Source organism: Hippocampus guttulatus, chromosome 4 (assembly GCF_054856545.1).
Source record: "Hippocampus guttulatus isolate MCC_2025c chromosome 4, RoL_Hgut_1.0, whole genome shotgun sequence".
NCBI lineage: Eukaryota > Metazoa > Chordata > Actinopteri > Syngnathiformes > Syngnathidae > Hippocampus > Hippocampus guttulatus.
The window spans coordinates 5,553,898-5,574,880 of record NC_141264.1 but is presented as its reverse complement, the minus strand read 5'-3'; the positions used below and the strand labels follow the sequence as shown (position 1 = coordinate 5,574,880).

The window sequence follows — 20,983 nt, the reverse complement described above, 5'->3', positions numbered from 1 at the left end:
TTAACCAAGTCAAAAGTCATGTCCTAAAAATCTTTTTTTCCACTGATCATACAACAAAATGTTCATTATCGCTACAGGTTTTATGCAAAACAACTTATTAAATGAATGTCAACAGATAAATTATTTTGAAGAATGCATATTATTTCCATTGTAACGTTTATATGAGGGGTACACTGTTAATGTTTAAATTTGCTGAAGGTGGGAGTAAACACGTATAATCATCAGGCTTAAACATTATGCAGGTTTTTGGTGCCACTCTGTGACCCAAATTTAATTAATGTGTGTAAATGGGCGAATGAAAGACAATAACTTTCTGCATTTTGTAGGTTGTCACTTTTTGTAGTTGAGAGAAGTTGGCGTATTAATTTATTGGGGCGCTGCCGCTGCTCGCCTCTTGACTGGTACTCGTAAGAGGGAGCACATAACTCCTACTCTGGCATCCCTTCACTGGCTCCCAAAACATTTTAGAGTTATTTTCAAGATCCTCTTATTTGTTTTCAAATCTCTAAATAATCTCGCGCCACCTTACCTCTCTGAGCTCATCCGCCCCTACACACCTCAGGTCTGTGGACCAGACTTTATTAGAAGTACCAAGAACTAAACTGAGGCTCAGAGGGGATCGAGCCTTTTCTGTTGCTGGTCCCTCTCTCTGGAATGACCTCCCACTGAACATTCGGCAAGCCTCCTCGCTGCCCATCTTCAAAACCCTCCTCAAAACTCACTTGTATTCTTTCGCATTCGACTCAGCATGACTTAGTTAGATTTGTTCTTGGTTTTACTGTTTGGTGCTTTCTACCGTCTTTATTACCGATCAGTCTTACTGTTTATTGCGCATGTTATATTGCTCCATGTACAGCACTTTGTATGCAGCGATGGCTGTTTGAAAGTGCTCTATAAATACTGTTGACTTGATTTGACTTGACTTGACTCTACATATCTCTGCATGAATACCATTGAATACCGTTCGCTGTTTTCATGGTACGGTACATTACAGTTTCAAGATTACAGTTTTTGTGGTGTCTAATCTATCGCTTTATTGGCTTTTCAGTCAAATGCAGAACCGACATGAAGTATTAGACCAGCTATTTGTAAGCTAACTGACGAGCTAACCTAGCCAGCTTCAGTTCGCAAAGTTATTTTACATTTGTCAGACAGATGAAAGGAAACATGTTGCGTCTCGTATCTCAATCCTATCATGTTGCTATCATCTTTTTCCTGGTTTCATCAAAACGATCATCCAAAAACGTCTCCACACTTTTGTTCTCTCCACAATTGATTGCTAGCAACAGGGTGCGGTGCTTCTTTTGCATTCAGCGGTTCGCGTCTATGTTTGGGTGCATCTGGCTACTTTCGAAGAGCACATTGCTCACCTCGTTATTAAATAGAGGGGCCTGTTCATGTCCAATGTTCCAAACTATGCTGAATCCAAGGAAGCGTGCCATGCTTGAGTGTGCTTTAGATCGTACCAGGTCAAACTTTAGATCAACGAATCTAAAGTTTTGTGGCTTAATTTGTATGTTGCACATACAGCGCATTTGACAATAAAGTTGTATTTGACTTGACTTAATTGTCATGCCCAGTGTAAGTCTGGCGCAAGGCGTGGTGTAATTCTCCACAGTGGCACGTTAAACTAAGTTTTGGTATTTTTACAGACCTGCCACTGCAGCGTGCCGAATTTTACAAAGGGTGTTTTGAGCCGTCGTGTGTGTGTGAACACAGCCAACTTGTTTCACCACCACTCAAAGCAGCTCCTCTCACTCCCTTTAAATGCCCCATGCGAGAGGCATGCTGAAGAAGACACTGATTTGCTTGAGTCCTGTGGCAAGTTGAAGCCCGCAAAGTTGGCTAGAGAAAATCACAGATCTGTGAAATTGGTACTTGGAGACCGCCATTCACTCTTCCACCAAGTTCTTCAATTACTCAGTGGTGAAATTTTGGGTTTGATGACAAGTAACACTTAAACCCCGAAAAACGCATATCCTGAAAATCAATAAAACAAGTCTTTTGAACTAAATCAACTCGATATGTCCAATCATAATGTCTGACAAAGACATTGACTTTACTTGGTTTTCTTTTTCAGTGCGTATTACATTGAGAGAACAGGTGCGCTGAGGAGGATTCCATCTCTGTCTGCCTCTCTCTCACACTCGCTAAGCAGCTTTGTTCACAGGCTTGTCTCTCTCACCCACTACACAGCGAGGTGATGTTTAATGGAAAGTTAATATGGTTTTAATGCTTGTCGCTGCTCTTCGACACCCAGGGCCCCACTAATCCACTCTGTTCCACACGGCCTGAAAACAGATGCTCTGGTGGGGAGAGAGAGAGAGAGAGAGAGAGAATAAAGAAAAAGTATGCAAAGGGAAACATATCTTTGATCTTTTTTTTAACTGATTAAGATCATTGGTGTGTGTGTGTGTATATGTATATATATATACTGTATATATATATATATATATATACACGCTCGCACACACACACGCACGCACTCACATACACAACCACACACATTGTCATTTTTGCTCTTCTAAGAAAACCCCGATCAGAGATTTTGCAAATTCTCGAGACTAGTCGTGAGCAATGAATGTACAGAGTAATAGTCAATGATAAATAATAATACAGTGTGGGATCAATTCAAGAGATTTATTGCATGCCGTACCCGTTTCTCCATCCACATTACTTTGTTTCGAGATCATTCTATCCAGCCAAGTTATTTATTTATTTTGTTGTTTATTTATCTACTTATAGTTTTTGCTGTTGCAACGGTTTGATAGGCGGTCGCATTGGCATTGTATGAAGTCAAACAAAACAAACTGTGGTCACTGTCTGAGAGCGATGCCGTAGGAAATGCCACGTGGTGAAAAACACCCGTCTCATTCACGAATGTTGCTTGGTGGAGGTGTTAATTGAGGAAACATTTACATGTATAATTGGAATAAACGTATACGACAACACTTTGTTGCCTCCTGAAATATTTCGCCTTCAAGTTAAGCTAGCACTCCATCCATTTGTTCATCAAGAGTTAATGCGTTGGCATGAGTATGAAACAGCGATTACATCCTGGCAGAAACAGCCTCCGTTGCGTGACCTTCTTTGCATGTGTTGTCAATTGAGGCAGTTATAGGGGAGGGTTAATGTTGGAGGACTTCTCCGGGCAAAGAGCTTTAAAATGAGTTGACTGGTGTTTAATTCACTAACAGCTGCTACGTTTGTTAAGAATCTAGGAGCAGACTGTTCTGTTTTTCGAACCAGGAGGAGAAATTAGTTCTGCTGATGTCCATTTTCCCTCCCGGAGAACCATCTGCTCTACTTCAATACAAAAGAGGGATTTTGTGAAGGAATAAAATGCTTTGAACATAACAATTTCTTGTTCTCTCCCTTTGAAAGAAGTTTTGGTTAAAGTGTCGCATTTCGCAGCAGGTCAGGTGCTCAGCGAGTCGGCTGCACATTTAATGTTCTTTTGTTGAAGAGCGGATCCTTTCATCATAATGCCCTCATAATAAGTCGTGTGTAGAACTTACACTACATCTTTTTTTTTTTTTGAACGTGTCCAAAACCTGTGCAATAATGTGCTTTTATTGTCAAGGTTATACTGTATATCATAAAGTGTTTTTGTTGCTTCTATTTATTTCACTATGAGCTATTTTCATGATAAATTATCTTTTTGACTGTCTTTTAAATATTCATCCATCCATTTTCTGATCCGCTTTATCCTCACAAGGGCGGTCGCGGGTGGTGCCGGAGCCTATCCCAGCTGTCTTCGAGAAATAGGCGGGGTACACCCTGAACTGGTTGCAAGCCAATCGCAGGGCATGCAAAGACAAACAACCATCCGTGCACACAATCATACCCAAGGACAATTTAGAAAACATGTTTTTGGAATGTGAGAGGGAACCGGAGTACCCGGAGAAAACTCGCGCAGGCCCGGGGAGAACGTGCCAACTCCACACAGGAAGGCCAGACCCGGAATCGATCCCGCAACCTCGGGCACTGTGAGGCGGACAGACTAACCAGTGGACCTCTGTGCTGCCCATAATTTAAATATAATAATTGAAATATTTTTGGAAAAATAAACACCTTTTCATAATTAAAGAATGCAGTGCACATGATCACTGTCCATTAGTTCCCTTTCTTGTGTCTCAGACTTCAATATTAAAACAGACAATTTGACTTGAACAAGGATGCTTTTTAAAAAATATTTTAAGAAATATTACCAGTACAAATCCCCATATCCCTTTAAAAAGTGATCCTACTGTATATACATCGTAAAAATGGAATATCTAAATAGCCTACCGCATGATCAATACATGTAAATGTGGAAAGGTGTCATCAATGTCCAGTGAAAAATATGTGACCAAATGTTTTATTCTATAAACAACAAATGATGTATTGTTTAATGGTTCCATTTTTTTAAATAAACTGAATTTTTAAAAAAAACTCACAAATTTGCAAATACAGTACAGTGCTGCACATGCTTTTCACTGCATAATAAGATAAGAAAAGATAAGAAAACCTTTATTAGTCCCGCAATGGAGAAATTCCCAATTCGCAGCAGCAAAGTTATGAAAGGAAGAATTATAATACATCATGAATTGATCTGTCTAAAGAAATTAAAGGCCCACAGGAACGATGTGCACTGTAATGATTAAGTATGACATTTGTATACATTTTATTTTTAAAATGCATATTTATTATTGTTACGCCAGTAACACCCATACCCTGGGTACATGTTTAATGAACATACTGTAAATCAATGTGTAGTTTGATATCGTAAATTAAAATACAATTAGTAATAGCCATTGCAGAAATAACATGCAGGATGTTTTTGTAGAAATAGAAGATAAATACATTTTGGGAGGCATGCATGAACAGAAGGCGGCACGGTGGATGACTAATTAGCACGTCCACCTCACAGAGTAGAGGTGCGGGGTTCGATTCCGGCCTTCCTGTGTGGAGTTTTCTCCGGGTACTCCAGTTTCCTCCCACATTCCAAAAGCATGCATGGCGAGTTAATGGAACACTCAAAATTGTCCCGCGATGTGATTGTGAGTGTGAATGGTTGTTTGTCTCCTGTTGTTGTGTGTCCTGCGATTGGCTGGCAACCGGTTCAGGGTGTACTCCTGCCCGGAGACAGCTGGGATAGGCTCTGGTGCCCCCCGCGACCCTTGTGAGGACAAACCAGATCGGGAAATAGATGGATGCACGAATAGTATAAATCAGTCAAAAGCATAAATGAAGAATTTGCACTGATTGAGAGTTCCCTTTTCTTAAATGGTAACATTTAAGGATGATAGACGGAGTGAAATGACATTAGTCACGCATCTTGTCACAGGCCCCCTGGGACTCATGCCTCGGGTGCCACATCAACTCTTTGGAAGAGTTCTTTTGTTCACCTATTACCTCTTACGCCTCAAACGTGTTGGTAATCATATACTCATGAAAAAATTAGATTTAAATTGACTTCCTATCTATCAATCTGGCCCATTCCATCATTAAAATTATCATTGCACTTAATAATAATTATAATAATAATGCATTTTATTTAAAAGCGCCTTTCATGCCACCCACGGACACTGTACAGACAATAAGAAAATACAATGTAAAAATTAGTAAACGAGATATTATATAAAAACAGGACATAAAATCATAAAAACATAGGAAATGGAAGAGCTATGTGTTGTAGGCAATCCTGAACAGGTGTGTTTTTAGACGGGATTTGAAAGTGGAAAGAGGTGTGCAGTTTTGGAGGTCCGGAGGTAGGTTGTTCCAAAGCTTTGGAGCAGCGTGACTGAAGGCTCTAGCTCCCATGGTGCTCAGTCGGGCAGGGGGCACTGACAGGCGGAGGGAGGACTTGTGCAAATTATAGTTGTCCTGAGTCAAAATGTAACTGTACCTGGAGTAAACATGACTCCTTATTATTATTTAAAATCCCAGATAGCTGTTGGGCACTGCGTAAAATGATTGTCTTCTCTTGTCCCTCCCTCTTCACCATCTTCAAATATAACAGATAAAACAATATTTCAATTGTGGTAATTATGCTCAGTATATGTGGATGTGTGTGTGTGTGCGTGTGTGTGTGTGTATATATATATATGCCAAAATTGCCCTCTATATGTGGAGTGACTGTACAATACGAATAGCCCACACACAGACACGCACAAACACACGCACACACACACACACACACACACACAAATACGCACACGCACAAACACGCACACACACACACACACACACACAAATACGCACACACGCACAAACACACGAATACGCACTCGCACAAACACACGCACACACGCACACATTCACAATCCTGGGTTAACTATTGTTGGAGTCCATAAAGTTTGAAGGAGAAGGGGCAAAAAAAGAGTGGGGGGCATCCCCTACTAGCTCGTCTCAAGTCCAATCAGGCCATGAGCAGCGGCGCGTTGACCAATCCCCGGTGATGGACTTTCTCGCGGCCTCATCCATTCAGATGACGGGCTGGGCGATCAATTTGCCATCCAAAGTGGCTTGTATAAAAGTTGCTCCCAATTCGCCACCCAATACGTTGCCGCAAGTAGGAACCCAGGTGACGACGACTGTGATTTGGGCCGCATTCGAGACAAGAGTGAACAAGCTTGTTGCCAGCAGGGGCCAGCCATGATGTTTCCGTGCAGCGCTGTGCCACATCCTCTGTACCCGGACCTGCTGCGTCCCTCCGCCGCCCTGACCTCCCCTTTGCCTCGGTCACCGCCCTCGGGCTACCGCGTGGAAGATCTCCTCCGAATCAGCCAACCGGCGTATAGCTACATCCAGCGGACGTTCTCGGCCGCAAACCCCGGGGACGTCCTCTCGCTGAGTCCGGGACAGGGTGCCTCACCCCGGGCGTTGGGACCGAGCACCGCCCGCTCTGTCTTTCAATGCACCGGGCAGCCGAACCACAGCGGCGGCCCCGCACCGTCCGCGTGTCCGACTTCGAACTGTCTCAAGTTCGGCGTCAGTGCCATACTGGCACCGTCAACCAGGAGTGGTGAGCAACTCGACTGACGAATATTGAATTGTCGTATCGGACTGGATCTATTCATGATTATACTGTATATATTTTGTGGGATGGAATAAAACATTTATTTATAGTACAGTGTGTCAACATACTGTATATTTAAAATGTTTTAATACTACCACAGTTGGATATATTTATTTATAAGATTAGATATTTATTACCAGATTCAAAATCCAATTCGACTACCCGAGCATGTTGCGTTCAAGTAAAAATACATCATTCGGTTTCATTAACACCAATTCATAATTAGGGGTCAGAAGTCCTCCTAATAATATTACATGAAATTAACAGCGTGTCGTGATCATTTCTATTCATGCTACTAGTGTCAAACGCAAAACTTTTTTTTAACCTCCCCAAAAAATATATGAATGCAGCTCATCCTCAAATTAATGTTGACAGAGGTTTATTTTGAGCAATATCAACATATGCGTATCCATCTATTTATTTGGAAAAATGAACACAATTTCAGGGCTATTATGTAATTGTATGATGAAGAGTGATTTTAATGAAAACCGGTAAGAAAATTATTATGGGATCTATATGAGGGGGCAATGAAACCACCCTTGTCCCTTCAGTTTCTACTTCGTTTTAAATGACTCGTACAAACTAAAGGTACATTTGAATGGACCGTATATTAATGACAACGAAAACAGCTCATAAGAGTTGAATTTAAGAGCTGATCGAGATTTTCCAAAGGATTTCTGAATGACAACAAAATCACTTTACAAATTCCTACATCAATAGTGATGGCATTGTCCTGCCAAAAATTGCGTTTGGGCATTCCGTGTTTTCTTTTGTGTCACTTCATCACTTGATGAACTTTTAGAGGCACCAGATATTAAAATGAACAAGAAATTGAAGAAAACATAATTTTCTCTCCTAATATTTTTTTTCCAAGGCTTTATATTGGCTTCACAATCATAACCGACCCTCAGAGGCAAACCATAAGACAGCATAACTCAGACGTCTCTGTTATGTTTTCCAGGTTGCTCTTCTCCTCCGGTCCACAGTTTGCAGACAAAATCCTTCCCGCTACCATTCTTGGATACAAGTCTTCATCCTTTCATCAGGGCTTCGTATTTCACAGGTGAGAGAGTCCTTTCCCAGGCTTACAAATTGACACAAGTAGACAAGAACCGAATGATCATGACATTACTTTATTGCTGTACTTTGTATCATTACATTGATTTTTTTTTAAAGCTCGATTCATCCAATGTCCCAGTTCTCACATGACAATACATTGTATGAAATAGAACTTGGGCAATGAGTAGCTGTGCCAGAAACCGGAACTTCAGAAAACCATCGACATTTTAAATGAAGCCATCACTGTAAACACTTCCTCACGAATAGCGACCGGGATTTTATGGAAGTGAATTGTTATACGCGATTGACAATCTAAACGACAGCACTTGAAGAGGTGTTAAGCTCCAGAGCTCCGAAAACAACAATATACTGTATGCGTATTATTTTATCCCTCTTTAGCGGTGGATTCCACCGTATCCTCATGAGGTGTGGCTAATATTCTTGCCCTCTCATGTACTGTAGCTTGCTACATGAGGTAACCAAATATTAGAAATAACGCTTTGCATGATGCGAGGCGGTGTTAAACCAAACTACAGCTACTAAAATCAAACATTTTTATTCATGCAACTCTAAAAGAGTCAAATTAGTATTATTGTCTTTCGCGGAATCTTGCACTGCAGCAGATTAATGAATGAACTTGCTTAATAAATTAACGTGCAATTCTCATTCAATTTTCTGAACTTTGTGAGTTACAACTCATATTTTGAGAAGATAAAAAAATATATATATATACACATTTTACAAAGTAGTGTCAATTACAAGTTCTCATTTACCAAGACCTTGTCAGCCCTTTTCGCATGGGAATACACCCGGACAGCATGGAATCAGCTCCGCCAATTTGAAGACCTATTTAGGGGACAAACTGACTGCTGACATTAGCACCAGTTGTTGTTATCTACAAATTAGTCTGGTTTGTCACGCTCCATATATATTAGCGCCGTTTGTCATGGTTTAAATGTGAGGCGGGTATCTTCCCAGCTCGGGAACTCAGTGCCTCTTCACGCGCTGTCGTTTTCCCACCATGCTCTTCTGCCTGCTCACAACACTTCCAATACCGTGACCAATAGGAGCCACGACATTCCACCCACCCACCCGCACACACATCCACTTTGTAGATTTTATTCTATGGCTACAGTATGTGTCACACCGCTACTTCTACAGATATGCTGTGTGTTTCGGCATCACTGTACGGATCCTCGTTTCCCCTCAAAAGAAATGTTCCAATTTATTAGAGGGCCCCGCCGAGACACGAAGCATTTGACATCTGCATTAGCTCACCAAGGCGAGTACATAACTGGCAACATCTCGAAGATCCCAACAGCTCAAGCCTTTTAACAGTAGCACATTATACTGACCTGCCTTTAATGGGCCTGTAATATACTGGCATGTCGACAGCCTTCTCCACTCAATTCTTTGAAACACAATCAGCTTTCTCTATGCATTTGCAGCCCATACAATCCCCCTTCATGCTTCATTAGAGGTAGTGTGAGCCGAGCTTTGGAGAGCCGATCTCATTAGCATTGGCTCTGTTTGCGCCACTTGACAAATTGGACTTTTAAACATCACATTTCAGGGAGGGCAATTCTATTCGAGTCAGAGTCAAGACGATGAAAGTCCCGACTTGCTCCTAACTACTGACAGCGGGACGACTGCTCCAACAACCGCCGAGGCAACCAAGGAAAAAACCAAAACGCTAATACTGTAGTTTGAAAAGGGATTTTGATGGAAAACATTGTGTTTTGTACGTCAGTAGTTCGATCCAAGATAAACGGTTTTACTGTATGTTAATGGGGCTATGATGTAACCTCTTGTCACGTTGCTAGGTGGTGGTGGACCCCAAAAAGCAGGCAGGAGGGAGGAGCAGGGTGTACTTGACCAACTGTATTAAAACATAGAGAAAACTAAATCCAAAACAAACAAAGTCCAAAGTATCAAACAAAAATCATGACTGAATCTAAAACATAACAGTGACCATTGACCAAAACATGACTGAAACAAACCTGACAGAAGCAAAAAACAATGACCCGACAATGAGTAGTCGGGCGGAAGTCCTTTTATACAACTAATAACAACATAATGACCAACAGGTGTGCAGCTGCAGCGGGGGAGCCCTACAGTGCCACCTGTTGGTCACAAACAGAATCATGGCACCTCTAGAACAGAAGAGTAAATGCAAATGTATGAATGTACCTGAAAGTAAAGTACAACTGGACTGGACTGAAACATTTACTGAGCTTGAAAAGCTTAAAAAAAAAAACTGTACTGGATTGAAAAAAGGTTTGAAACAGGCATATGCATAGCTACATGCTTCAGTTTAATGTTTTATTGTAAGTCATGTTTTTTTTAAAGTTATTCCTTCACATGCTATCTGCGAGAGCCCATGTGCAGTAGAGGTCCTCATTGTATTTATTTATTTAGTTAGTTATTTCATAGGGACGGTGCACATTAATCAACACAAGAATAAACAGCGTAAATGCGCCGGACTCAGCATAAATGCCGTTTTTCAGCCGTAGTCCCACGGCAGGTTTCAAAAATAGCACCGTGAGACACATCAAACTTTAAGACCACAATGACAGAAATAAGAACCAAATAGGGAAAACATCATAAAAGAGACTATACAAACAGTTGCAGTACTCAATTACAAGACAAAAGACCAGGACAGACAAATCACTGACAGCTACAAATTTGCTGACCAGAAGCCCACCGGAAAGTCTGGAAATGATGTTTAATGGCTGCATGTTTTTTTTGAAAAGTGGAAAGTTATCACAGCAACTTATTCCAGGATTACGTTCCTCTTACAGAGGTACCCATTTGACCGAATTTTGTTCTACATCTTGTTATATTGCAATCACCTCTTGTCAATTTCCTACTTCTCAGTCCTTCACTGTTTCTCCTCTGAATAACACACTAAGAGTCACTGCTCACGAGTCATAATAACTCAGTACGGAACATTTATGGAGAGACAATATTTTCCTCTGAAATGGCTCCAAAATGATCACTCTGGACTGGATCCAAATGATGACCTCATGGCTTCTGAGTTGAGTTTCAAATGGTTTCTAAAATATATAATGTTATTATTTTTCAAAAGTTGTCTGCGTTGGATTGACAATGTTGCACTTGCACAGAAGCAAACAATCAACCAAGGCAAACGCATAACTTCTTGGGCAAATAGAAAAATGATCAGCAGAATTAGTCATCATGAAAGTCGTTGTGAGTTGAATTCATTTGGATCAGTCGAAATAGTCTTAAAATTTGGGGGGATGTTTTATGAGCTTTCACAGAGTGTTAAATCATAACTCTGGGCATACGCCTCTTTACATGAACATATGTCCCGTGAATTTACCATCGTTGCTGTGCTTTACCTCAAATTCTTACCACACGTTGCATTTTTGTGGCTTCAGCTTCCTCCTCCTCTGTGGTCCCCGTCCCAGGAACCTTTTCTTGGCCCCTGGTCCCCAGAGGGAAGCCTCGAAGGGGCATGCTGCGACGAGCCGTCTTCTCAGACCTCCAGAGAAAGGCCCTGGAGAGAACTTTCCAGAAGCAGAAATACATCAGCAAACCAGACAGGAAGAAATTGGCCAGTAAACTGGGACTCAAAGACTCACAGGTGCATATAGTGGCAAAGGCTACTCTGTGCTTATGATAGTAATATTTCTTGTTTACACATCCGCGTACGTGCAGATTGCTCCACTGATGAACACATTCCAAAATGAACTCACCTAGTTTTTTTTCTTTATTGGGTATGCGAACAGGCGATAAAATAAGGTAATTTCTCACTTCAGATGAAGATTTTTTTCCACCATCTGTTTATTAATTGTGCCTGGATCTGCAATTAAACAAAATTGGATGTTGTTTCATTGGGCGAGGAGCCATAGTTGGTAACGTAAACCTCAAGTTTACATCAACGCTTGACTCGTAACTTTCAGGCAGAAGGAAGCAAGGGAAAAAAATAGAATAGTGGATTTTTTTTTGTGTGTGTGGCATTGTGATGCTATTTTATTTAAATGGATGTGTTGGGCGGCACGTTGGTTAGCACGTCGGCCTGATAGCGCAGAGAAGTGCAGGGTTCAATTCCGGCGCCGGCCTTCCTGTGTGGTACTGCGGTTTTCCTCCCACATTCCATTAACATGCACAGTAGGTTAATTGACCACTGTAAATTGTTCCAAAATGTGAGTGTGAGCGCAAATGGTTGTTCGTCTCTGTGTGCCCTGTGATTGGCTGGCAACCAGTTCAGGGTGTCCCCCTCTTACTGCCCAAACACAGCTTGGATAGGCTTTAGCACGTCCGCAACCCTTGTGAGGAGAAGCGTTTCAGATAGTTGATACATCGATGTGCGTTTACGTCTCACATACTATACTTGGTTTGTAAAATAAATACGTTCTAGAAATCAATAATTCAAATCAGAGGGCCTTCTGTGTCTGAAATGGACGTATTCTTGAGTCTGTCAGGTAATAATAGGATTTGGCGAAAGGACAATGTTGCTTTCATCAATATTATTAGGGACTTCCACAATATTGACAGGGTTAAATGTAATTGCGTTGCTAAAAATACACAAATTTGACTAAAGCTTAACTAAAACAGTCATGGACAATTTGGACTAGAATTTTTGAGTACCGTATTTTCCACACTAAAAGGCGCACTGGATTATGAGGCGCACCTTCAATGAATGGCCAATTTTGTAATTTTTTTCATATGTTGGACGCACCGCACTATTAGACACAATCTACAATGCATCCACTAGATAGAGCTACGCTCAAGGAAATGCGAACAAAACTGTAGCAATGCCACTCGAGTGAAGCGTGCCTCAGCAGTCCATAGTGCGCTGTTCTTTGCTGTGCGCGTGAGCGCGAGCATGTATGCACGTGGTTCAACCAATCAGCGCTGACGCAATCAGCAATCACGTCACAGATCAAAGAAGCTTTGAACAAACGGCAACAGTGTTGAGTGGCTTTGCTACAGAATGATCAGATGTCAGTAAAACTGATTTAATAAAGCAGAGACACAGTTCACTGAACCAACAGCAAGTTATAACATTGACTCGTTAACACTGAACTCTCTTGCCGCTGCTCTCTTTCTGTATTCAACTGCGGAACCCGATCGCCTTAAGTTTGAACTCTGCGTTGTAAGCATGTCTCTAGCAGGGAGCCATTTTGGGGTCGACATATTACTGTAATAACCAGACACAAGGCACATCGGATTTTAAGGCGCGCTGTGAGCTTTTAAGAAAATGGAAGGCTTTTAGGTGCGCCCTTTAGCGCGGAAAATACGGTAGGTTAAGAATAAAATTAAAATGCTCAGATTTTTTAGTCGACTAAAATTTGACTTTGCTAAAAAGAGTATGAATATGATTAAAAGTAATGAAACCTAAAATGACAGCTTGACACAAAGAGTAGACTAAAACTTAAACAGGCCACCAAAAACAGCACTAGTTGACGTTGCCTTGGCCACCGATGGCGCCTGCCAGATTCAACAACAATCCGGGCTTTTTGCTTGTTTGTCCCCATAGGTGAAGATCTGGTTTCAGAACCGGAGGATGAAATGGAGGAACTCAAAAGAAAGGGAGCTCCTGTCGACAGGGGGTTGCCGTCAGCAGACCCTTCCCACCAAAACCAACCCTCACCCAGACCTCACAGATGTGGGCAGCACCTACTGCCATAGCGGGCTGGAGAGGACTGCGGCTACTAGTCAGGCACAGTTGGAGAGCCAGGAGTCACATCTGCCCCATCGTCATCATCATCATCGTCATCATCATCACCACCATCACTCCTCTCCGTCAGAGTCCAGTAAACAATCAGAGTCAGAGAGTGAAGAAATCACTGTTTCATAAGAACACGATTGAAAAAGACGCATTCTTTGCACTACAGTTGCCTTCGAGTGTCAGTTTGGCGGGATGATGAAAGGTGAAAACCGCAAGTACTTTTGGTGTTTTTGTGAATTGCCTGCATTGTATCAGCGTCTAATCTCTATTTCTGTACAGTGTTTTGTATATGACTTTTTATATTTAGTTCAATATTTTGTGTACACATTGTAAAATATTTACTGAGCAACTTTAGATTGACTATGTGTATTAGACTCTATTTTTTTAACTCCTAAAGATACAGTACAATTCTTTCAGCAGACTATATTTGTTATCTTTACTTTCGTAAATAAATCTTTAAAAACTCCAATAATGTCATTTTCCTCGTGATATTGAGTGTTATTGTTCCTCTTTTGTGTGTGCCGGGCCGTCTGGAATAGATGAATGCATTTCCATTCATTTCAGTGGGGAAAGATGGTTTGAAATCCGAGTATTTTGATTTGTGGGTGTGGTCATGGGACGAATTTGGCACGTTTCAAAAGCACCACTGTATTGGAGCAGTGACGCAAGAACGGGCACTTGCCAATAGCCTCCTATGCAGCAGTGCAGTAATTTTAACAATAGATAGCGCTATTGCTCTCTCATTCCTGCTTTTCGTGAGACGCACAAGCTGAGGCAAGGCTGGCTGAAAAATGAAAAAAAATTAACACAATAATTAAATGCGTCCTGAAGTATTGAATCATGTCCATATTTATTTACATCAAAGTTATTGGTTTGAATATTTATGTATTATTTCGATTTGCATTTAATTATTTTGTTGTTTATGTGTTTCACTATTACTATTTCATTTTATCGCCCTTGTCCTCTGTACATCATGAAAAAATGCAAGCTGTCATTTTCGAGCTTGCTTGGGCACTAGAGAACTCCATCCATCCATCCATCCATTTTCTGATCTGCTTAATCCTCACAAGGGTCGCGGGGTGTGCTGTGGACCCTATCCCAGCCGCCTTCAGGCAGTAGGCGGGGGACACCCTGAACCGGTTGCCAGCCAATCGCAGGGCACACACAGACGAACAACCATCCACGCTCACACCCACACCTCGGGACAATTTAGAGCAGCGGTGTCAAACTCATTTCACATTGTGGGCCACCTACGGCCTCAGTAGATGTCAAGTGGGCCGGACCATGAAAATTCTACCATACTCTGCTATAAATAACCCAAATAATATGTCTTTACTTTGTTTTGGTCTAAAGAAGCACAAGAACATTTTCTTAATGTTGAGATTTAATGAACATATCTTTTACAAAAGATTTCATGAAGCACCTTGGATTTCCTTTGACAAATGTGCAATTTACTTTCATCATTCACATATTTGCATTGCAACTGATCCCACTGAGTGTACAAAGGCACAAAACTTTAACAAGTAATTGGTATTGAAAAATATAGTAATGCATTTTAAGATTAAACAAGCTTTATTAAGAGAGGAATTTTTAAACCATTTACACATGTGCATATAAAATCTCACACAGAGGAACTCACCTCTTGGTTCAACTCATCATGCCGTGCCATCCTGGATTTGGTGGCTCCTTCAAAAACTGTGCTCCCAAAACCTAAAACCGAGCCTTGGTTTAATGACAAAAATCGCGCAGCTTGGAAGGGGTGTCGCAAAGCCGAACGCAAGTGGAAAAAAGACAAATTGCATGTCTCTTATCAAATTTGGAAAGACTGCTGGCGTAACTACCAGCTCACAGTAAAAGAGGCCAAGAGAGAATATCTGTCGGACCTTATTCAAGCTAACCGTCAAAACCCACGCGCACTATTTAAAATGATAGATTCTGTACTCAAGCCCCCTCTGCCTACTTGCTCGGATTCTTTACCCGAGATGTGCAACAGATTCCTTCAGTTTTTCATTGATAAGGTCTCTACAGCTAGGACTCCGGTCTCAAATACCGCATCTGACCCCTCTGTCCATGTTCCATGTTCAGCTGTGCTAAATTCTTTTGAAACTGTGTCCTTGACGCTTTTGGAGGATGTAGTTCGCCAGACGAAGCCATCTGGCTCCCTCTGCGACTCTCTTCCCTCGCATTTCTTTCAGGAGGTTCTCCCGAGTGTTGGTGCATCGGTCTTGGATATCATCAACAGCAGCCTCTCTTCTGGTATAGTTCCCCAACAGTTTAAACATGCTGTGGTCCAACCCTTGACCAAGAAACCTGGTCTTGATCCAGATGTGCTGTCAAGTTTCAGACCCATTTCCAAACTGCCTTTCATTTCAAAAATTCTGGAAAAAGTGGTGTACATGCAGTTGAAATGTTTCTTGGATGAACATAACATCTTGGAGGTCTTCCAGTCAGGTTTCAAGACGATGCATAGCACAGTCAGCCCTGTTACGCGTTTCTAATGACACCCTCCTGGCAAATGACACTGGAGACGACGTGTGTCTAGTTTTATTGGACTTAACTGCAGCATTTGATATAGTGGATCACAGTATTCTGCTGACTCATTTGCAGCACTTGGTGGGCATTGGCGGTAGTGCTCTTGAGTGGTTTAGGTCCTATTTAGCTGACAGAACCTTTTGTGTCAGCCTTGGCTGCTCTGAGTCACGCACTGCTCCCCTGTCATGTGGTGTTCTACAGGGCTCAATTCTGGGGCCTCTGCTGTTCTCACTGTATCTGCTCCCATTGCGTTCCATCTTAAGGAAACATGGTATTCCCTTCGACTGCTATGCAGATGACTGCCAGATCTATGTCCCACTGAGCAAAAAAGACGCCTTCTCATTAAGGCCACTCCTATCCTGCCTGGAAGAAATCAAAACCTGGATGGCACAAAATTTCTTGAAATTCAATGAAAAGAAGACAGAGGTGATACTGTTTGGTCCCAGTGGCCCTTGTACATCCCATCCTGTAGACTTGGGCCCCCTGTCTCCTTATCTTAAGTCAACAGTCTCAAACTTGGGCCTTAAACTGGACAGTGATTTCAAACTTGATCGGCAAATTGGTGTCGTTGTTAAATCCAGCTTCTTTCACCTTAGAAAGCTGGCCAAAATAAAACCTCTCCTCTCTCATGAACACTTTGAGACAGTAATTCATGCCTTTGTCACATCCCGGCTCGATTACTGCAATGCCCTTTACTTTGGAGTCAGCCAGTCCTCCATTAAGCGCCTTCAGCTGGTCCAGAATGCCGCTGCTCGCCTCTTGACTGGTACTCGTAAGAGGGAGCACATAACTCCTACTCTGGCATCCCTTCACTGGCTCCCCATACATTTTAGAGTTCTTTTCAAGATCCTCTTATTTGTTTTCAAATCTCTAAATAATCTCGCGCCACCTTACCTCTTTGAGCTCATCCGCCCCTACACACCTGCCCGGCACCTCAGGTCTGCGGACCAGACATTATTAGAAGTACCAAGAACTAAACTAAGGCTCAGAGGGGATCGAGCCTTTTCTGTTGCTGGTCCCTCTCTCTGGAATGACCTCCCGGAACATTTGGCAAGCCTCCTCGCTGCCCATCTTCAAAACCCTCCTCAAAACTCACTTGTATTCTTTGGCATTCGACTCAGCATGACTTGTTCTTGGTTTTACTGTTTGTGCTTTATACTATCTTTATTACTGATTTGTTTTACTGTTTATTGTATATGTTAAATTGCTCCATGACCACCACTTTGTATGCAGCGATGGCTGTTTGAAAGTGCTCTATAAATACAGTTGACTTGACTTGACTTGACTCAATTTAATCCCTGCCTACACTTTACACTATAAGGAGAGTGCTATTAAATGTGTAAAGACTAAAGTATTCACATGTCCTTGATTGTGTCTGCTGTGTTAGGTCTGTCTCAGTGACAGACTGAGACCGCGGTTGTCTCCTTCTCTGATCAAAACAATGTTATCTTCTACTCTGATCAAAACAGTGCGTCCCTAGCAGATACTCCATGAATTGCACCTTATTAAAAATATTAATTCCGAGTCTTTTATGCATTTTTTCCACTTAAAAATGATACTGCGGACCTGATCGAACCTTCTTGGGGGCTGGTTCCGGCCCGCGGGTCGTATGTTTGTCCCCCGCCCCCGATTTAGAGCGTTCAATCAGCCTGCCATGCATGTTTTTGGAATGTGGGAGGAAACAAGGAGGCTGGAGCTGGAATTGAATCTGGTACCTCTGCACTGTGAGGTCGGCATGCTAATCACTGGACTACCACCGGGCAGCCCCCGAGAGAACTCACAGATGTTTGGGTCTGTACTTCCACCTTGTGGAGATCTACTGTATATAATTGCAACTGACATAGGTGCAGCTCTACAGTATGAACCCAGTGGTTACTCACCTCGTCTGACTTCCAGTCAGTGGTGTGATGTGGGATGGCCGAGGGGGTAAAGAGGTCAGTAAACCCGGGAATCCAAACTATGGGGGCATCAGACAGGTGGACATTGTATCAGAGTGCGAATAAGGACAATAATTTCCGATCTGGCCAGTCTTGTTATTTATGTGAAAAGTGAGGGGGTTGGGACACTCAAATCGTCATGTGTAATACATTGGTTTTATACAGATGTTATCTCGATCTGCAAAGGGTGCAAAAATATTGACCCCAAGAGACATTCCTTCAAACTTTGACGTGCAGTAGCTCCCCTTCAGTGTAATAGAACAGACTAAGCAGACATTGGACAGGATCAATGGGATTATTAACAGATTCAAACAGTAGTCAGTGTTAGCACAAAAACTCCTCTGCCTCTTAAAGAGCATAAAAAAACTCAGGAAAACCCTATTAGAACATCTGAACTTTTCCAGGCTTACTCAGAAATACTTTGATGGCTGGCAGTTGTGTGATGGCTCCCATTGAACCATGAATTTGAATGTGGATGGCTAATTCGGAACACAGCCAAATTTCAGCTCCAAGAGCATGTGCACAGAGGCAGAGAAGGCACTGAGACCACTGGAGCAGTTTGCTCACGAAGACTGAGCCATAATACCCTTCGACAGCTGCAGAATTCTTCATCGACCGTTCTAGAAATGGGGTGACTGCAGAGATTTACTCCAAAGGGTATGCAACTAAATATTCACACTATAACACCAAACGTATCACATATACGACAATACATTTTTAGCCGCGTGTTTGTTGTTTTTTCCTCAAAAACCTGATGTATGATGGCTTTCTAGTCACCTTGCAAGATGGCCATAATTGAGAAAAGAGAGACACTTGATTTTGAAGAATTACTTATTCAGAGTTTAAGCTAAGTAAAAGTTGAAAGATCTTACTGAGACAACATCACATACAGTTAGTGGGTGGATACAATGTGAAATTACTCAATATTTTTTAATAAGTGTGAAAGTGAAACCGTATTAAAAGTGTATAAATTTTGGAACATCAGGTGCGTAAAGTCATGAAACTCTGCATCAGAAAGGTCACTGTTATTTTTATATTTTTTGGGGGGGATGAAAATGTTATAAAATCTTTGATTTTTCAATTTATGATATGTTTAAATTATATAATTAGGTCCGATAAGAGCAAAAAATAAATAAAGACAAGTTGCATAACTTTGTGTATTATAAGTTAGGTGTTGCTATGGTGTATCTGCTAGTACATTAATTACTTTTGCTTTCTGATTTTCACAAATAAAGATCACAAATTACAGAACAAAATACACAATAACCTGTTTTGTGTGTGTGTCTGTGTTTTTTGAATAGCAAACAAAATGACACCCTTCAAAAATTATGATGTAAGAGAATCCAAGTGATGTTGAGCAGCTCTGGGAAGATGACAATAAAGAGGAGGAATCGACTCTTACTGTAAATACTGACGAAACTAAAGATAATAGTGATGATGAGAAAGACCCAGAAGAGGACAAAACAGAATCAAAATTAATGTAGAAGCAGCCGGCAGGGGGCCAAACGAAAAGTAAAGGGTAAATTGGTGTCAATGGAAAAATAAGGACTCAGGGGAAAGGCTTGATTGGACACCACATATGTATTTTAATGACTTTGTAACCAAGGAAATGCGACCTGGAATTGCAGAGGCTAGTATAAATGCCCAACACACGAGATTATTAGGAGATTTCAGGCCTCCCAACATGAATAGAATGTTTGTGCCCCACAAAATTAATTTTAAAAAAAAGAAATAAAATGGTCCTCTTCTATTGCCTCTTCTTCTATTGAAGAATTTGAAGCATGTTGGTAAATGTATCAAATATGATGCAAATCAAAAGTCATTGGTGGCAGGGATTTGTTCAACTTTGATCAAAAGGATCAATAAAATTAGCTTCATGTTCAAAGAATCTGAATTCTCTGTCAACTATTTCATGCATCAGGTTTTATAGGGCTGACTTTAGGGCACCATCAATTCAGTCACCAACATTTCAGACATGGTGACCGAAACGACCGATGATGATAAACAGAGTCCACTTGTGTGTAATCCGCCTCGGTATAAATACATTTGCTCTGTAATAGTTGTTCAAAATAGTGCAGTCGGCGAGAGCTTTGCTTTTTGTTGTTTGAGTCTTTTGTTTTGTCATATGGCGTTTGTTGTCCTTTGCGTGGACCCGATGTGAACTGTTTTTCAGCGTTTTGGCCACGACATTCGTCGAAGGAGAAGAATCCGTGCTTGATGGATGCACCCGTGTACAAGCACTGGTTTGGATTTTAATGGGGAGGAATGTCGGCGCTATTTGACTGTTGCCACTGGCGCTTATGTTTTTCACAACCCCGTTTTGCTCAGTGGAGATGTTGGACACACTGCCTTGGTGAGGTTTGATGGATGGCTGCTGGAGCAGAGGATGAGGAGTGAGGAGCGTCGGCGCATAGCGCAGATGCGTGTTTGGAACTGAGAGTCGTCGCTCAGAATTGAAGCGGATTTACATGGGACAAGAAAAGTGAACTAAGCCAATCTTTTTTTTTTTTCATCAATGGACGCTATGTCAATGGACGGAGGAACTGGAAGAGGCTGGGGAGAGCCTGCAGGCTTCCTTGCCAAAGCTGTTGGCTCTGTGACCTGACTCTCGATAAGCAGATGGATGAATGAAATCTTAAGTTTAAAGTGGCAAACTAAATATTGTGCCACACAGCAATTTAAAAGTATAGCGTC

At 41.7% G+C, this 20,983-nt stretch overlaps 1 protein-coding gene across 1 annotated transcript; it reads left to right on the top strand.

The window, feature by feature from the left end:
* Positions 1 to 6,562: 6,562 nt before the first annotated feature.
* LOC147205741 (homeobox protein DBX1-B-like) lies at positions 6,563 to 14,236 on the top strand. Its single transcript, XM_086109466.1, has 4 exons — positions 6,563 to 7,009; positions 8,025 to 8,126; positions 11,524 to 11,729; positions 13,629 to 14,236. The coding sequence occupies exons 1-4, from the start codon at positions 6,640 to 6,642 to the stop codon at positions 13,947 to 13,949; spliced, it is 999 nt and encodes a 332-aa protein (XP_085965592.1). The 5' UTR covers positions 6,563 to 6,639; the 3' UTR covers positions 13,950 to 14,236.
* Positions 14,237 to 20,983: the final 6,747 nt, after the last annotated feature.

Coding starts and splice junctions, on each gene's coding strand:
- LOC147205741 (XM_086109466.1), top strand. CDS start 6,640: ATGATGTTTCCGTGCAGCGCTGTGCCACATCCTCTGTACCCGGACCTG. Junction 8,127..11,523: donor CAGGGCTTCGTATTTCACAG/GTGAGAGAGTCC, acceptor TTGTGGCTTCAG/CTTCCTCCTCCTCTGTGGTC. Junction 11,730..13,628: donor TGGGACTCAAAGACTCACAG/GTGCATATAGTG, acceptor TTGTCCCCATAG/GTGAAGATCTGGTTTCAGAA.